The sequence below is a fragment of the Salvelinus sp. IW2-2015 genome, linkage group LG13 (genome assembly GCF_002910315.2).
Source record: "Salvelinus sp. IW2-2015 linkage group LG13, ASM291031v2, whole genome shotgun sequence".
Classification (NCBI taxonomy): Eukaryota; Metazoa; Chordata; class Actinopteri; order Salmoniformes; family Salmonidae; genus Salvelinus; species Salvelinus sp. IW2-2015.
In genome coordinates, this window is record NC_036853.1 from 29,326,764 (window position 1) to 29,345,173 (window position 18,410).

At 43.5% G+C, this 18,410-nt stretch overlaps 1 protein-coding gene across 1 annotated transcript in view; it reads right to left on the minus strand.

The window, feature by feature from the left end:
* LOC111971168 (trafficking protein particle complex subunit 8) overlaps positions 1–18,410 on the minus strand; it is a 69,016-nt gene that overhangs the window by 38,397 nt on the left and 12,209 nt on the right. Inside the window, exons 3-9 of the mRNA XM_023997954.2 lie at positions 3,860–3,949; positions 3,466–3,640; positions 2,990–3,143; positions 2,642–2,744; positions 1,850–2,115; positions 1,217–1,332; positions 551–701 (exon numbers count right to left, since the gene is read on the minus strand). Of these exons, the coding sequence (XP_023853722.1) occupies positions 551–701; positions 1,217–1,332; positions 1,850–2,115; positions 2,642–2,744; positions 2,990–3,143; positions 3,466–3,640; positions 3,860–3,949 (1,055 nt within the window). The remainder of the gene's footprint in view (positions 1–550; positions 702–1,216; positions 1,333–1,849; positions 2,116–2,641; positions 2,745–2,989; positions 3,144–3,465; positions 3,641–3,859; positions 3,950–18,410) is intronic.

The window sequence follows — 18,410 nt, forward strand, 5'->3', positions numbered from 1 at the left end:
TTACGATGTTGTCACGATGCTTTCTTCAGATGTGCACCGGTGACGCCACCTCTAGTTCTGTCTCTGTGCCTTCAATTACGCTTCGGTTCTCTCAGACATCAAATTACAGTCTTTGTTCTATATGTTCCATGACCCCTCTGAACATTCTACAGGAAAAACTCCACATTTATTTTCTTTCTAGTCTGCTGTGGTAGATATCGTACTGCTCAGTTCTCCAAGAGTACAACAAAAACATGTTTTGCTGACGTCATTCAGAGGTGCAGGGTAGATTGATGTGCGTGTGCTCAGTCTCAGTACTGCTGATGTGCTGCTGCTGCCGCCAAGCACTTACTTTACCTTCTGGCATCTCAACCTTACATCCTGCTGTGTCCTTTCCGCGAGACAGTTCACAAACCTTCAAGAAAATGTATTTTGTGTGTGTGCATGCGACGTGTGTGTATGAGCACGTGTATGCACGTGTGTGTGTGTGTGTGTGTTCACGCATGTGCGTTCTCTTTGAGAGTGTGTGTATGCGCGTTCTCTTTCCATCAGTGTATGTGCGTGTTCTCACCAGTGCCCCAGCGGCATAGAGCATGGCCTGGTCAGAGAGGAAATCCTTCTTGGCCGTGTGGTAGCAGCTGTACGCCAGGTCATAGAGCTGAACCAGGAAACAAAGGTCAGCCATCTTCCTGATCTGCAGCTCAGGGGCTTCTGGGGGATAGCTAATGACATCACACAGGACGGAGAGCAAAGGTCAGACAGCTCAGGAGATGAAGGTGTTAGCAAACTGCCATCCAGAACCATTCTGAAGTTGCCTCACCAAATGGCAGCCTAGTGTTCTCTATTTAGTGTACTACTTTTGACCAGGGCCCATAGGCTGATGGCAAACCTCCATCCAGAAGAATTCAATATGCAAACTGTACACTGCTTTGGGTGAAAGCCTAGAGCTAATCTCTGATGAGTTCTAACTCTCTCCATCCTGTCCTTCTGCACCTTTGATCAGACACATGGATGGTTGAACACAGTAAATGTGATTGTCTGGTACATAGGGTATGCACACAGTGTGATCCAAGGCGTGATCTGTTAATAATGAGAGGACTCTTCCGTCCTTGACAAACACTAGTCAGTAAGCAGTGTGATCGTAAGTGCTAAGACCAAAGCTAACTGGACAATCTCCTCGCTAATGGTGATATGATGGTGATGAAGAGGAAGTTGAGGAGGAAGGGGGTGTACTTACAGTAGGCCAGAAGTGTTCTTCAGTTCAGCGATACTCTTCTCTGGAACTTTCCCACCTCCAAACCACTTCTTAGTAGCAGAGAAAAGAGAGCGACTCAAGCCTTTCCTGGAGACCAGCTACAGAGGGAGGGATGAAGAGCGGGAGAGGTGGAGGGAGAGAGAAGGAATGAGTTCAGATCATTAGGAGGCCAACGGTCATATCATTGATCATGTCCATCAATCCCTCCAAGATTTCGCAGCTTTTTTTGGGAGTGCTTTTTGCAGGCAAAAATGCTTGATTTTTGCATGGCAATCTACAATGATTTTGTCCACTTTTTTTTTTTTTTTGTAGTGCAGTAACTTGACAGTTTTATGCTGTAATATTGAAGTGATTTGACTGTTTTATGTGGTTATTGGTTAAATTTGAAAGTCCTCGCATAACATGCAGGGAATTGGCGATTTTGCAACAAAACAAAAAAATTGCGATAGCAGAAGGACTGATGAATCAATATTGACAGGAGGTTGATATGGCAGCAGTCACGGCCGGACAGTTACCAATAAACGTGTCAATATAAGAACAACACAGAGCGTACCGGAGCAAGCGTTTACGCGGTCACTGAGCCGTCTAATGGTCATTGTGCATGCGTGTCTCTACCTGGTCATTGAGCTGTCTGATGTTCTTCTCTATGTGAGGCAGTAGTCCCCTGAAGGTAAACTCCTGGATGAACAGTCTGATGCGGTCGTGGTCGTTCAGCGTGAGGCACGCCCCATGGCTGGTGGCCGCTGCCACTCCCGTGGCGAGGGGCGGTGGCTTGGTTTCCACGGCGACGGCCCTGAGAGCATCGAGGCTACCGGGCGTGTCACTGGGTGCATCCAGCTGGAGGGGATGGGTGCTGTCCAGACTGTTGACCAAGACTCCGTCTGATAAACGACACACAATGTCATTGTCAACAATGTGAAGGCGTGTGGCCAGACTGTTGGTGATTCCGTCTGGGTAAACAACAACAAAACATGGTCAAGTACATTAAGCACATGATGGATGTGCGTCCAGAATGTTGGGAAACTCAATCTGAACAAATCATCAACACCACGTTGTCAACCCAGGCAGGCTTCAGATAGATTAGTAAAGAGCATAGATTAGTAAAGAGCATAGAGTATATCTGCATTAAATAAGTCAGCTGAACTAGAGCTGTGTATTTATTTATTTATGCCATCAATCTTTCAGTAGAGTGAGAGGAACGAATCAGATACACAACGGAGGTGTAAAAGAGGCTTCAACTATACAAATGTGTATTTTACACGTTTGAAATACATTTCCGTGGATGAGCACTCCCAACCACCTTGGAGTTGCTGAGCCACGAGTACGCGTAGACGCAGTCGGATTGAGGAGTGGCCGACGCCATGGAAATCTTCAGCTCCCGAGTACTGCCGAAGTGGCTACGCTCACCTTTCTCTTCCGAGTCGTGTCCGTCCACCTCGGATGTTCCTCCTACGTTGTTCTCTACAGCCGTGTTGTTCACCACTACAGGGGCTGGATCCTCATACTGATCCTGGAACAGCCATGAGCAACCACAAAAAGATGAGTCATGTTTAATAGGCACGCAACGGAAGAAAATATTCAGAAACGGAGTAAAACAGGAAGGTGCTAAGCTGAACTTGTCCAATAATCAACGTCCATCTTTTTCCGTCGCAAAACAATGTGTCCTAATGAACCCGACAATGGTACTGTCGGTTGTATGCTACTGTACATTAGCAACTAGATACTTGGAACACTTTGTCTGGGCCCCAACTGTACCTGGCTTTGCAGGCTACTCTTGTGAAGGTACTGGCTCCATGGGTCTGGGATCTGTTCGTCTGCTCCCGCTGCCGCCGTACGAGAGTTGACCTTCAACAGGTAACAACCCTGAGCACCATACCTCTGCTTCATATCCTCATACACAGAGTCAGCCCTGAGAGAGAGGGGGAGAGAGAGAGAATTAAGGGAATCCATAACTGCTGATGAGGAGCGGCGTCAACACCTTCCTGATTACTGCTTCGGTCTAATGACGGGGGGGGGGGGGGGGGGGGGGGCCGCGCCCGGGGGGGCGGGGGGGGGGGGGGGGGGGGGGGKGGGGGGGGGGGGGGGGGGGGGGGGGGGGGGGTCGCACGCGCACACAGGGTTAGCCGAGGTCAGTGGATTAAAGAGAAGAAGAGCCGAGGTCATAGGCCTGGCTGTCTGAGATGTTGTGTGCGCACTTGCATGTCTGCGGTGTTTGCGTCACTACTACTCACCTCTGTTCGTCTCCCTGGCTCATGTCGTGCAGTAGGACGTAGTACTTGAGTGTGTTGGGGATGAACCACTTGGGGTTGGTGTACTCGCCGCTGTGCTGGATCCTGTGCTGCTCCTGAGACAGCTTGAGGAACTTCTCCACTGGTACAGCCTCACTGGACGACACCACCAACAGACCTGCAGGGACGGCCGTCAAAGAACCACAACCAAAGAGAGCGAGAAGGAAAGGGGGAGGCAACCACGCAGACGGAGAACGAGGGAGGGTGGGGAAAGGACGGTGAAAACAGAGGTGGTAAAAGAAGACCGTGAGAAAAAGGAGTGAGTGAGAGAGAGAGAGAGAGAACTTCTCTCATCATCAGTGTTCATTCTACTACGTTGAAGCAGTGAGAAGGATACAGGCGAGGTAGTGGTTGAGGAACTCATGGTCGGAGGCAGGCATGGACTGGAGGAAGCTCTCTCTGTACGCCTCAAACCAGGGAGTCGTGGCTGGAGAGATAGGACAACAAGATGAGAGAGAGAGAGAGAACATTACTCTAACCAGGTCTCACCTCCACACCACCACCCTGAGAGTGGAGCTGCATAGAGCACCTGTAGCCGACACCCGGGGAGGGGGGGGGGGGGTTGGGGGGCTGCAGAGAGAGGTCTACACACACCAGGGTCAACCAGCCAGGAGAGGCCATCACACACACTAGGGTTGAGCGATATTACGATAGCATAGTCTATCAATGATTGACAGGCATCGTCGATGGGGACGCGACAGACGATGGCTTAGCCTACTTTAACGTCACTGGCGCCGCAGAGTAAAGAAACGGAGTCTCGCACAAGTTTAAGCTTATTAAGAAAGAAATGATCCATGCAGGACTGAAAAATGACTAAACTTATCCTCCTACTAGGCCTATCATAAAAGTTAGTTAGGAACAGTAGCTTGTTTCCCAATTATTCTAGCTTAAGGCGCTGTCCTAAAGTTGCAGCTTTAACAAGACGGACAATCTACAGCCTAAAGCATAGGCTTCTCTCAATCACAGCTTTATGAGATCTAGAATATTCTTTACTTGCTTTATTTGCCTCATAGAATAGTAATTATCCAGTTCTGAATACGGTACACTGCTTCTATCCAGCCCATGATGTCTAACCTAACTCACTATGGTAAGACAGACTGCCTGAGGAACAGTCACTGCTCCATCATGTGCGCGCCACACAGACACACCTGTTCCATGCTGAAGCTCGTCCACCAGAAAGGAATATTTGAAAAAAAATGTGCACTTAGCCTCTGCCCAGGCTTAAACATCATTATCTTTCGCCCAATAGTCACTTAAGTTGAGTTTGGGGCGGGGGGGAGGGCTGGCCAATAGGAAGAAATACTATGTATAGCAATGTTTGATGGGTACATAATCACGATAGAACAAAGGTCGACGTCGCCCAACCCTCACACACACACAGCTGAAGGGTCTGATCGCGGAGCCGCAATAAATGATACTCTGTGAGAGAAATTAGATGAATTACTGATTAGCCAGATGAGAAAAGGGTTTGTACCACTTCCGGATTCTTCTTTTATCCTAAACCCATTCGAGATGCAGAGAGCATCATGCTGCTCGTTGTAGACTACATTTGTCATCAAGAGATTCACCAATTATTGTCCGAATAACAAAAATCAGCAGGAGTATATAATGTTACCATGGCCAAATGTAGACATCAACTACGTAAAGTAACACCTGTGTGTGTGTGAGGAAACAAAGAATGAGTGCGAAGCGTAGTCTGCATACTGACTCGGGTACTATCTGAACTGGTCCAATAAGAAGATCTCATGAGCTTTAAGAAATGGGGTGCCCTAATGAACGCAACCCGGGTAATTCTGCCATCTCTGGTGTGAGTTCTCTGAACAGCTCCTTCGTGACACCTCAGACTATGACTCCCTCTTTCCACATTCATCAGAACACAGACAGAGGCACAACAGCATTATGAGGATCAACATGCGACACTCTGGTCCATTTTACAGATGATTAGGCAGTAATACATTTACAGTCATTTTATGGCAGGCAAATTATTCAAAATAATCTCTAAAGCAACCAGTGCTCGGCCTTGAAAAATGTAAAGACAAAAGATGACGTCAAGTCAAAACAATTTGTTAATGTCACTGCCCACAAATTTGGTGACAAGTGTACCCAGAATGACCAAATACACCAACATTGGATTTCATCAAACAAATTGTCTGTGTTTTTAACACTTGTGCTATGCTTGTGTACAAACAGGCATGCTATGTGTCTTCCATCACGAGGACCACCAGTTAGTAACCTACTGATTGAGAGAAAACCAAACAGATCAGGAGTTCTATGCTACTTACAGACCTGGCTTCAAGTACTATTTGAAATAATTTCCAATACTTAACCTGTGCTTGATTGAGCTTGCCTGGCACAACAGGACCAATAGAAAAGTCCCAAAAGTGCAAACACTGCCTACCTGGCACTCCAGGCAACAAAGTACTTGAAATTACTCCAAATAGTATTTGAACCCAGGTCTGTTTGCTACTAAATAAAGCCACAGGCTTCAAGAGAAACCTTGCGTGAGTGAGTCAGGAGTGAGCATCAGAGAGCTCACTTCAGTCAGGTCAGTGAGTGATGTCAGTAACTGAGAAGCACGCACGCGGCAGTCAAGATTCATCTCAGTTTAAAGCCTTCTGTTTTGAATCAATTCCAATTCCCTGTTATCAACATTAATTCACTGTTTGAGAGAAAACCCTTTAACTTGGAGTAAGAGTTAATGCCGGGGGGAAGTCCGAGTGCCCAGAGATGCGGCTCAGAAAGCAATAGGCCATAGCCAATTAGGGGGCCTATGTATGACTAAGGCACTTTGAGGCCTGTATAAATAAAATCTAATTGACTGATAGAGCACAGAAGTGAGAGTACAGGAAGAGTGTTCAGGACATAAACAATTACCCACCCTGACTTCAAACAGCCTAAGATAGAAAGCATAGTTTCCATTTCCACTGGCTCAAGTCTCAGGACTCTGGAATGCGGATATCTTACAAGACACCCTATCTAATATCCTGGGATTTAGATATAGATATATAAATGGGAGACGGAAGAACACTGACTAAATGATCCCACTTTACACCCATCCTTTATATATGAAGAGACTATTTTATGTGTCCAATGTTCTTCCTTTTGGTGTAGGATGCAGGAAAAGATAGTTCCATTACCAAGATTATATCAAAATGAGCTCTAATGCCCTGAGTCACTTCATGAACCCACATAACAAGACCATTTCTGAGACAACCAGTACAGAGTACACTTACTTATATGGAAAAGTACACAAACATATGCAGGGATGTGATCAGGACAACATAGTAAAAACAGGAAATTTGGGATTTTTGCTTATACATGGAAGAAAATGTAAGAAGAAAAGAAAAAAAATCACATCCCTGATATGGACATCTGAAACTACTACCTTGTGAGAGAGCAGAAAGAATAAGGAGAGATGGTAGAGTTCACTAAACGGGTCTGCTACGGAGAGACTAGAGAGGAGAAAAGGACAGTCTGCTACACAGTTAGGGAGGGAGGAACGGAGGGAGGGAGGGATAGCTGTAAATGGAGAGAAGAGGGAGGGCCCTCCCCCCACACACCTGTGGGCCAGGTGAGGTGAGGTGAGAGTACAGGTACCTGTGTAGTGCTTGGAGGTGCTGAGTTCCGTTAGTGTGTCCCTCCAGTCACTGTACCAGGGGACGCTAGCTTTAAGAGAGCGATCTGACAGGGGGAGAGAGTCAGGGACTAGCGTTAGCAACATCCCATTACCTGTACAGGAGCACCCACTGATGTTCACCACTCATAGATCTACAGTACCAACATCATAGATATACACGATCTCACATAGTAGATTGTAGTTATGACCAATAAAACCAGGGAAGCGCAGCATTATAGGAGACTGAGACTAGGGTCAATCTTACCACCATGGCTCCCACTTTAACCTACAAATGTGCTCCTATAGATAGCTTGGAGAAAAGGTTAGCCCAAATCACAAGCTTAGCTTTCAGTTTAGCATTCAACAAAACATTGACGACAGAACATGTCATGTGTATGCTCCATTCATAGGTCAAAGGGAGACATAGGAGGGACATGGTTGGATTGACTTAACTTTAGGTTAGGGTTAGAGGAGGCTGTTTGACCCAAGCAAGGTCCACTAATAGTACGGGAGCAATAGAGGGGATTGGAGAGGTTTGCGGAAGTGGACTGTAAGAGGGGCACGCTCTGTGGTAACATCACCACAACAACATTGCAACAACATTGCCCAAAGCTGATTCTTTGAAAAATGGAACCAGAATCTTCATGAACCCGTTTTTTTGTTTTATACTTTCCCGAAATTGAACACAAAATATATTATTTCTCTAGGCTACATTCATATCAGATACAGTGAGAAAGAATGTCCTGCAAAGAGCATTTCACAGAGCTGATTTAAGGTAAATAAAAGCTTTTATGGATATTTATAATCCATTGTCAAAAGGTGTGACCTGTAAAGTATAGGTTAGAGGGCAGAGATTGTAGGAAAGCTCTTACCCAAGGGTCATCCAGGTGAGTAAAAGAGAAAATAAAATGAGGGAAGAAGGTCAGTAATGAGGAAATTAACAAAATAAATCAACATGGAAATCACCCCCCATACTACACTACACTTGGGGCGGCAAGTAGCTTAGTGGTTAGAGCATTGGGCTAGTAACCGAAAAGTTGCAAGATCGAATCCCCGAGCTCACAAAGTAAAAATCTGTCGTTCTGCCCCTGAACAAGGCAGTTAACCCACCGTTCCTAGGCCATCATTTAATATAAGAAGTTGTTCTTAACTGACCTGCCTAGTTAAATAAAGGTACAATAAAAATAAATAAAATATACCTTTGCTGTTATTGTCAAAAAAAAAATATATATACTAAATAACTCCAGGTCATCCCTCTCCCCCATGTTCTCTCCTTAGTGTTTGTTGCCCTCTACAGGACAGTCTGGGAAACTACAGGACTTCTCATTCCTCATCAACACTACATTCCTACAGCTCATTAACCAGGTGATGATTCCAGGCCTCTGTTCTGTCTTAGTTTTACTATTACTAAACCTGTGGCCAGAGTTCATTCTTCTCATATCGGTCTTGGCCCAGGAACTTATGGCGTCAAATCAGCCTCTAAAGTCCATCATTGAGCAAGCAAACAATGAGTGGAGAACGGGGTCCTGCGAGCAGAGAATGAGTGCCACTAGTGCACAGACCAGTCGAGAGCTCAGAACGTGGTCCAGCAAGCAGAGGATGGGTCTCACGAGCGCACAGACAGCGGGGTCGAGAGGAACATCTTTGCTGCAAGCAAAATATTCATTTGAGCAGGGATTTTTGTTTTGCAGAGATAATTACTACATGTCAAAATACACTGCTCAAAAAAATAAAGGGAACACTTAAACAACACAATGTAACTCCAAGTCAATCACACTTCTGTGAAATCAAACTGTCCACTTAGGAAGCAACACTGATTGACAATAAATTTCACATGCTGTTGTGCAAATGGAATAGACAAAAGGTGGAAATTATAGGCAATTAGCCAGACACCCCCAATAAAGGAGTGATTCTGCAGGTGGTGACCACAGACCACTTCTCAGTTCCTATGCTGTCCTGCCTGATGTTTTGGTCACTTTTGAATGCTGGCGGTGCTCTCACTCTAGTGGTAGCACGAGACGGAGTCTACAACCCACACAAGTGGCTCAGGTATGCAGCTCATCCAGGACACATTGTGGCCTGCTGGAGGTCATTTTGCAGGGCTCTGGCAGTGCTCCTCCTGCTCAAAGGCGGAGGTAGCGGTCCTGCTGCTGGGTTGTTGCCCTCCTACGGCCTCCTCCACGTCTCCTGATGTACTGGCCTGTCTTCTGGTAGCGCCTCCATGCTCTGGACACAACGCTGACAGACACAGCAAACCTTCTTGCCACAGCTCGCATTGATGTGCCATCCTGGATGAGCTGCACTACCTGAGCCACTTGTGTGGGTTGTAGACTCCGTCTCGTGCTACCACTAAGAGTGAGAGCACCGCCAGCATTCAAAAGTGACCAAAACATCAGCCAGGAAGCATATGAACTGAGAAGTGGTCTGTGGTCACCACCTGCAGAATCACTCCTTTATTGGGGTGTCTGGCTAATTGCCTATAATTTCCACCTTTTGTCTATTCCATTTGCACAACAGCATGTGAAATTTATTTGTCAATCAGTGTGCTTCTAAAGTGGACAGTTTGATTTCACAGAAGTGTGATTGACTTGGAGTTACATTGTGTTGTTTAAGTGTTCCCTTTATTTTTTTGAGCAGTGTATATACACACTGAACAAAAATATGAATGCAACATGTAAAGTGTTGGTCCCATGTTTCATAAGCTGAAATAAATATACCATTAACGTTCCATATGCACAAAGAGCTTATTCATCTAATTTTGTGTACAAATTTGTATACATCCCTGTTAGTGAGCATTTCTCCTTGGCCAAGATAATCCATCCACCTGACAGGTGTGGTATATCAAGAAGCAGATTAAACAGCATGATCATTACACAGGTGCACCTTGTGCTGGGGACAATAAAAGGCCACTAAAATGTGAAGTTCTGAACCCCAGATTCTGAGATTTTGGCAGTACGTCCAACCGGCCTCACAACCGCAGACCATGTGTAACCAGGCCAGCCCAGGACCTTCACATCTGGCTTCTTCACCCGCGGGATCTAACAAAGTGCTTTGTTATGTCTAACAAAGCACTTTTGTGGGGAAAAACTAATTCCGATTGGCTGGGTCTTGCTCCCCAGTGGGTGGGCCAGTCTCCCAAGAGTGTGGGCCTATGCCCTCTCAGGCCCACCCATGTCTGCGCCCCTGCCAAATAATGCGAAATCCAGATTGGGGCCTAATTTATTTAAATAGACTGATTTCCTTATATGAACTGTAGCTCAGAAAAATTGTAAAATGTGTTGCGTTTATATTTTTATTCAGTATATCTTTGATCGACTTTGTGCTCTTTCCACAGATGGCTCTAGCTTGCTGATAACAGCTGATGAGACTACCTATGCGATTTGACTTCTGTATTACTGCATGTAATCAAAACAACGAAAAAAATACCAAATTGAAATATTTTGACACTGATTTGGGAACTACTATTGTCTGTGAAATTAGACAATTACTATAAAACAAATCTGTTTCCTCAATTAAATGTTTGGAGAACGCATGGCGGTGCTTCTCCTCAATCCTCCTTTGAATGTAGTGTGGACAATCATTACATGTTAACCTGAGTTTAGCTGGTTAATCATTCATTTCAGTTTACATTCTATTATTTGGCACTGGTTATGTACTGTTATTGTAGAAGGGTCTCCCCTTCGTGTCTCCATATTATAAAAAATCCCCATATGCTTTGTGTGCGCGCCCTTGGGCTTAATAAATACCCTAAATATTAAATCCTGCCTTTCTCTCAATTTCTGCACACTCTCTTAACGAGCCCTTCCTTTCAATGTTACCATCATGCCATTATTATTTGTGTACCCACATGCAGGGTTGGGGAAATTTACATGCAAGGGATTACAAAAAACGGTAACTGTAATCCGTTACCAGCAAACATATTGTAATCAGATTAGATACTTTTGAAAAACTAAGATGATTATACTTCAATTCAGAAAGGATGTGAGAAGAAAAAAATCTGACACTTATGTTGTTTTCTCAATGACATTCAAATCAACATTGAAAAAAGGCATAAGTTTAAATTTGTTCCGCCTGAGTGAGTCTGACCACAAGTCAGAGACCACTGCGGCGACACACCAAATGTTTTTGATCGAGCGCAGGAAAAGTGCAGGAACAGGCTTTTGTAGGCTACAGTCCAAGGTATATCTTCCAATGGTGCAACTGCTGTCAAGCTCCAAAGACTATCCAACTTTAATAAACACTTGGCGATAAGGATGACAGAAGTGTAGTCTACGGCGATACGGATATGACATATTATTGATATCTACATAGCGCACGGATGTGAATCACACTGCTGCCCTCTCATTTAGCTATTTGCGACTTACGGATTGTGGTTGTTGTGGATGGCTGTAAACAAATCTAAATGTGTATTTGAACCCAAAAATGGTTGAATTCAAGAAGCTTAAGCTGACAATCAATCATTGTTTTTGAAACCAGTGGACAGCCAGTGAAAAATGAGCTCATAACAGCTGCATAGTGAGGACCCCAGCCTTTGGAATAAAAGTAGGTCTTATTGCTCAAACTAATTCATGCGGATAAAAATAATAATAATAATCCATTAGTCTAATGGACACATCACACAGTTTTGAAAGACTTAAAAAGGGTCAATCTGTAGTGGATGTAGTTGCTACATTCATTTTTCTACATATACAGTGGGGAGAACAAGTATTTGATACACTGCCGATTTTGCAGGTTTCCCTACTTACAAAGCATGTAGAGGTCTGTAATTGTTATCATAGGTACACTTCAACTGTGAGAGACGGAATCTAAAACAAATCCAGAAAATCACATTGTATGATTTAAGTAATTCATTTGCATTTAAAATGAATCGTTCTGTGCTTACTGTTCAAGCTGGCTTGCAAGCTAAACAGCCGGCTCTGAAGCACATCGATCTGTTGGATGTCATGCAATCACACACTGGACTGGCCAAGGGTAAGCATGTTCGTTTGTCCATCACTCCAGTGTAAGTGACCAATCAAAGGTTTCTAGACACGCACCGGATAGATTGCCCACCACCACCACTAGATTGGATTTCAATCGGGGGGAAAAAAGCAATTGTTGAAACCCAAAAGTGATCTGGAGCAATGAGGTTCTGCTTGCCCAAAATCACACTAGCAAGCTCTCACGTCTGGCATGTTGGATTGCGGGACATCCTCTGCTCTCTCGAGACCATTTCTTCACTCTTGACTGGCCTGTGTGCTCGCGGCACTCATCTCTCCTCTGCGCCCTCGTCTCAGCGTTTGCTTGCTCAATGACATTTAATCGTGATCGACAGCGCCATCTCACGCACAATGGACTTGAGGCTGATTTGACACGATAGGAATTTAGAAGGGACTGAGGTTGTACCACAGATAACAGCTTTGGTGGTACTGTGTACTCAATGGAGTCAGCTATGGCTTGTGGCTGCCCAAGCCCAACTTCTCAGTTTTACTTTGACTGCACTATGGAGGTTGCCTGACTGTCACACTAATTTGGCAGACAGAAACCATGCTCGCCTCCAGTTAGCATCTGAAAATAAATTTGACTGGACATGCTTATCAGTCTATAGGTTCATTTGCATTGTTTTGCAGAATTAAATTGGTGTCAGAATTTAACAAATTGTGTCAGTCATAAAACAGGAACAGTGTCTTGATGGATCGGAATTATTATTTTGCCAAAAATAACGTACAGTGAGTTTATAGAGCTAGAAAGTAGCTTTCTTACATCAACTAATGCCTGTCTCTATTTAGAGTGAGCAAGCCAGAACGGAGACTTGCTGCTAGGCAACTCACAGACGGAGGCTGCAGGGAGCAGTGGGAGAGAGAGGAGCAGCACGAAGCAGCGAACAGCTAAGCTAATAACAAAAAAAACTCACCGCATTTCTGTCCTACTGGTTTTCATATCAACTGTCTATGGTTGTCCAGAAGCCAAAGGCACAATCCTAGTCACATTAACAAACCATCCTAGTTGTTGCATATTAAAATTTGCCCTCTAAGTTTAATGGACATGTTCATGTCCGTCACATGAATTGGCTCGCATAAGGTGCATCTTTTGGGAAACTCTACCGGCTGATGGAGATGTTTGAAATGCATTATCTATCTAAGTTTAAATAATGCAACAAAACAAAAAATGTATGGCCTACACGGAGTCTAAATACACATTTTTTACAGTAAATTTATTTATGATGTTTTTTAACAACGGCCATTAAAACTGCCGTTTTCCCCATGATTGCAAGAATTGTTGTGCATTGACTGCTTGTCAGAATGCATGTTTACCAGGGCTTCCCGCTGCATCGCAGTGCTAGCTGTGCCACTAGAGATTCTGGGTTCGAGTCCGGGCTCTGTCGCAGCCGGCCACGACCGGGAGACTCACAATTTGCCCAGCGTCACCCGGGTTAGGGGAGGGTTTGGCCGGCAGGGATGTCCCTGTCCCATCGCACACTAGCGTCTCCTGTGGCGGGCCGGGCGCAGTGCACGCTGACATGGTCGCCAGGTGCACAGTGTTTCATCCGACACATTGGTGTGGCTGGCTTCCAGGTTAAGAGGGCATTGTGTCAAGAAGCAGTGCTGCTTGGTTGGGTTGTGTTTCGGAGGACGCACCACTCCCCCCCCCCCCCCCCVCCCCAAAGCAAAAATGGCTTTTCATTTATCTGCATGTACAGCCCTTATATTTAACCATTTCTGCATGTATAGCCCAACCATATTCAACCACCAACCTTTTCAGGACAACCAGGGCTACAAAAACAAAATAGACATACAGTGCTTTCAGAAAGTATTCACACCCCTTGGCTTTTTTTCACATTTTGTTGTGTTACAACCTCAATTTAAAATGACTTAACATTTTGATTTTGGGTCTCTGGCCTACACAAAATACCCCATAATGTCATAGTGGAATTATGTTTTTCAAAATGTTTACAAATGCATTAAAGGCTGAAATGTCAAGTCAATAAGTATTCAACCCCTTTGTTATGGCAAGCCTAAATAAGTTCAGGAGTACAAAAAAATTGCTTTGTTGCATGGACTCAGTGTGTGCAATAGTGTTAAACATGATTTTTGAAGGACTACCACATCTCTGTACCTCATTTGTAATTTTCTTTTACACCTTTATTTAACTAGGCAAGTCAGTTAACAAATTCTTATTTTCAATGACAGCCTACCGTGGAACAGTGGGTTAACTGCCTTGTTCAGGGGCAGAACAAGTCATTGAAAATAAGAATTTGTTCTAAACCGACTTGCCTAGTTAAATAAAAAGGTAAATAAAAAAAACAGATTCATCCAAAAACCAGGGCAGTTTTCCAATGCCTCACAAAGAAGGACACCTATTGGTAGATGGGTAAAATAAAAGGAGACATTTAATATCCCTTTGAGCATGGTAAGTTATGATTTACACTTTGGATAATGCATCAATAAAGAAAGGTGTCTTTGTACACTGATTGATGTTCTTTTAAATCCACAATTACAATTCCTCCACAGCCTCACAGGCTCAAGATAATTTATCTAACCTCTGGATTAAAACCAAATTATGATAAGTGTAAATGATTACGTATTGAATCACAAAAAATGCAACTAGTTTACCAATAAAATGGTCTGACGGGGATGTGGACATACTCGATACACATGTCCCGAAAGAAAGAAATGATCTCACTCCAATACTTTTTTATAGAAAGTCACCAAAAATAGTTAAGATCTTGCTACCACGGAAAAGGAAAATACCTGTCTATTTGTGGAAAAATCACCGTGATTAAGTCTTTAGTCATATCACAGTTTACCTATTTTGCTTATGGTTTTGCCTACAGCTAGCAACCAGCTTTTTAAATTATATGAGCAAAAAAATATTCAATTTTATATGGAATGGCAAGCCAGAAAAAATTTAAAGGGTCTATTTATATAATGAATATGAATTCGGAGGGAAGAAATTATTAAATATTAAAATCATTAGACCGCTCACTAAAGGCATCAGTTATACAAAAGTTATACTTAAATCCGAGTAAATTAGTAATGTCTCCCCCCATGTTCAAGAACGGCCTTTTTCCCTTTATTCAGATTACAACCGCTCACTTTGTTATTTGAAAACAAAATCTCCAAAACGTAATTCTTTTTAAACAAGCCTTATAAAGTTGGTTGCAATTTCAGTTTAATCCACCAGAAAAGACAGAAATAATATAACAAATATTGTGGTTAAACTCAAATATACTAATTGATAAAAAACCTTAAATGATAAAAAAAAAGGTATAATCTTTATAAATGATATCAATAAGACTGGTGGAGTTGTCACATATGCAGCTAACACAGACATATGGAAATGTCTACTCTACCCAAAATTACAACGAAATAATTGCACCATTGCCACAAAAATGGAAGAGGCAAGTGGAAGGGGGAAAAAGTGACCAAAATTGGTTAAAAATAAATTATCGTAAATAAAAAATATACACCAGTTTCATTTAAGGGCCAAAAAAATGGACAGCTGTGCCATAAAAGTTGCAAAATAGTTGGAAAGAGATTTTTGATGTACCGATTCCATGGCACATGGTTTATGAATTGACACGCAAAATGACACACACACATATATACACACACACGGGATACAATCTTCCCAGCTCTGCAGATTTTGCTGCGAGGAGGCAGAGTCATTAGATCATTTATTTTGGTACTGTCCATATGTAGCTCATTTTTGGTCACAGATCCAGGAATTGCAACATTTACCTAGAGCTAACGCTGCAGTTAGCAATACTGTGTGATTTAAAAAGTCATAGATAAATAATATAATAATTGTTTCAGCAAAAAAGTTTATTTAAATTCATAATCTGTAGAAACTATGAGAATAAAAAGGTTCAGTACTTCCGTGAAGCATCACAGCACAGTTGAAAAATATATGGCAAATAGAAATCCAAAATGGAGGGTGTTAAGAGATAGATGGAAGGGGTTGAATGGAGCTGACGGGTGGGACTAATAATAAGACAAAACGTAAAACATACGGGGTCTGTAAAATGAATATAGGTTAAGAACATTTGTGAAATAGCACAGTTACAAATACATGGCAAATAGAAATCAAACTGCATGGACATCAAAAATAGAGGAAGGCCAGGACTAAAAACAAAATATAACAATTGTAAAATAGATTGTGTCTGTAAGATGTGTATAGTATGTATAAGCTGGAAGTAGAAGCCTAAGTGTTATTGTTTATTAGTTTACTCCAATTGGGGGAGGTGTGGTAGGGCTTGCAGGGAATAATAAAGGTACACAAACACCGTTCAAAAGTTTGTGGTCACTTTGAAATGTCCTTGTTTTTGAAAAAAAAATCAATTTTTTTGTCCATTAAAATAACATCAAATTGATCAGAAATACAGTGTAGACATTGCTAATATTGTAAATGACTATCGTAGCTGGAAACGGCAGATTTTTTATGGAATATCTACATAGGCATACAGAGGCTCATTATCAGCAACCATCACTCCTGTGTCCCAATGGCACGTTGTGTTAGCTAATCCAAGTATATAATTTTAAAAGGCTAATTGATCATTAGAAAACCCTTTTGCAATTATGTTAGCACAGCTGAAAACTGTTGTCCTGATTAAAGAAGCAATAAAACTGGCCTTCTTTAGACTAGTTGAGTATCTGGAGCATCAACATTTGGGGATTTGATTACAGGCTCAAAATGGGAAGAAAAAAAGACGATTCTTCTGAAACTGGTCAGTCTATTATTGTTCTGAGAAATGAAGGCTATTCCATGCGAGAAATTGCCAAGAAACTGAAGATCTCGTACAACGCTGTGTACTACTCCCTTCACAGAACAGCGCAAACTGGCCCTATCAGTTTGACCAAAATTTTACCAGCATGTCACATGTGCAACCAGAGAAAAAAAAATCCTAAACCACCTTTACTCTATACAAAGCTCTCCACTGCCCTCCATTTGGCAAATCTGACCACTAATCTATCCTCCTGATTCCTGCTTACAAGCAAAAACTAAAGCAGGAAGTACCAGTGACTCACGCAATAAGGAAGTGGTCAGATGAGGCAGATGCTACACTACAGGACTGTTTTGCTGGCACAGACTGGAATATGTTCTGGGATTCATCCAAAGGCATTGAGGAATACACCACCTCAGTCATTGGCTTCATCAATAAGTGCATCGATGACGTCGTCTCCACAGTGACTGTACGTACATATCCCAACCAGAAGCCATGGATTGCAGGCAACATCTGCATCGAGCTAAAGGCTAGAGCTTCTGTTTTCAAGGAGCGGGAAACTAATCCAGGCACTTATAAGAAATCCCGCTATGCTCTCAGACGAACCATCAAACAAGCAAAGCGTCAATACAAGATTTAGATTGAATCCTACTACACATGCTCTGACGCTCGTCAGATGTGGCAGGACTTGAAAACTATTACGGACTACAAAGGGAAACCCAAACGCGAGCTGCCCAGTGACGTTAGCCTACCAGACGAGCTAAATGCCTTTTATGCTCGCTTCGAGGCAAGCAACAATGAAGCATGCACGAGAGCACCAGCTGTCCTGGATGACTGTGTAATAACCCTCTCGGCAGCCGATGTGAACAAAACCTTTAAACAGGTCAACATTCAAAGCCGCTGGGCCAGACGGATTACCAGGACGTGTACTCAAAGCATGTGCGGACCAACTGTCAAGTGTCTTCACTGGCATTTTCAACCTCTCCCTGACCGGGTCAGTAAAACCTACATGTTCCAAGCAGAACACCATAGTTCCCGTGCCCAAGGAAGCAAAGGTAACCTCCCTAAATGATTACCGCCCTGCGGCACTCACGTCGGTAGCCATGAAGTGCTTTGAAAGGCTGGTCATGGCTCACATCAACAGCATCCTCCCGGACACCCTATACCCACTCCAATTCACATACCACCCCAACAGATCCACAGATGATGCAATCTCTATTGCACTCCACACTGCCCTTTCTCACCTGGACAAAAGGAACACGTATGTGAGAATGCTGTTCACAAAGCTCATCACTAAGCTAAGGACTCTGGGACTAAACACCTCCCTCTGCAACTGGATCCTGGACTTCCTGACGGGTCACCCCAAGGTGGTAAGAGTAGGCAACAAAACGTCTGCCACGCTGATCCTTAACACTGGGGCCCCTCAGGGGTGTGTACTTAGTCTCCTCCTATATTCCCTGTTCACCCACAACTGAGTGGCCAAACACAACTCAAACATCATCATTAAGTTTGCTGATGACAACTGTGGTAGGCCTTATCACTGACAACGATGAGACGGCCTATAGGGAG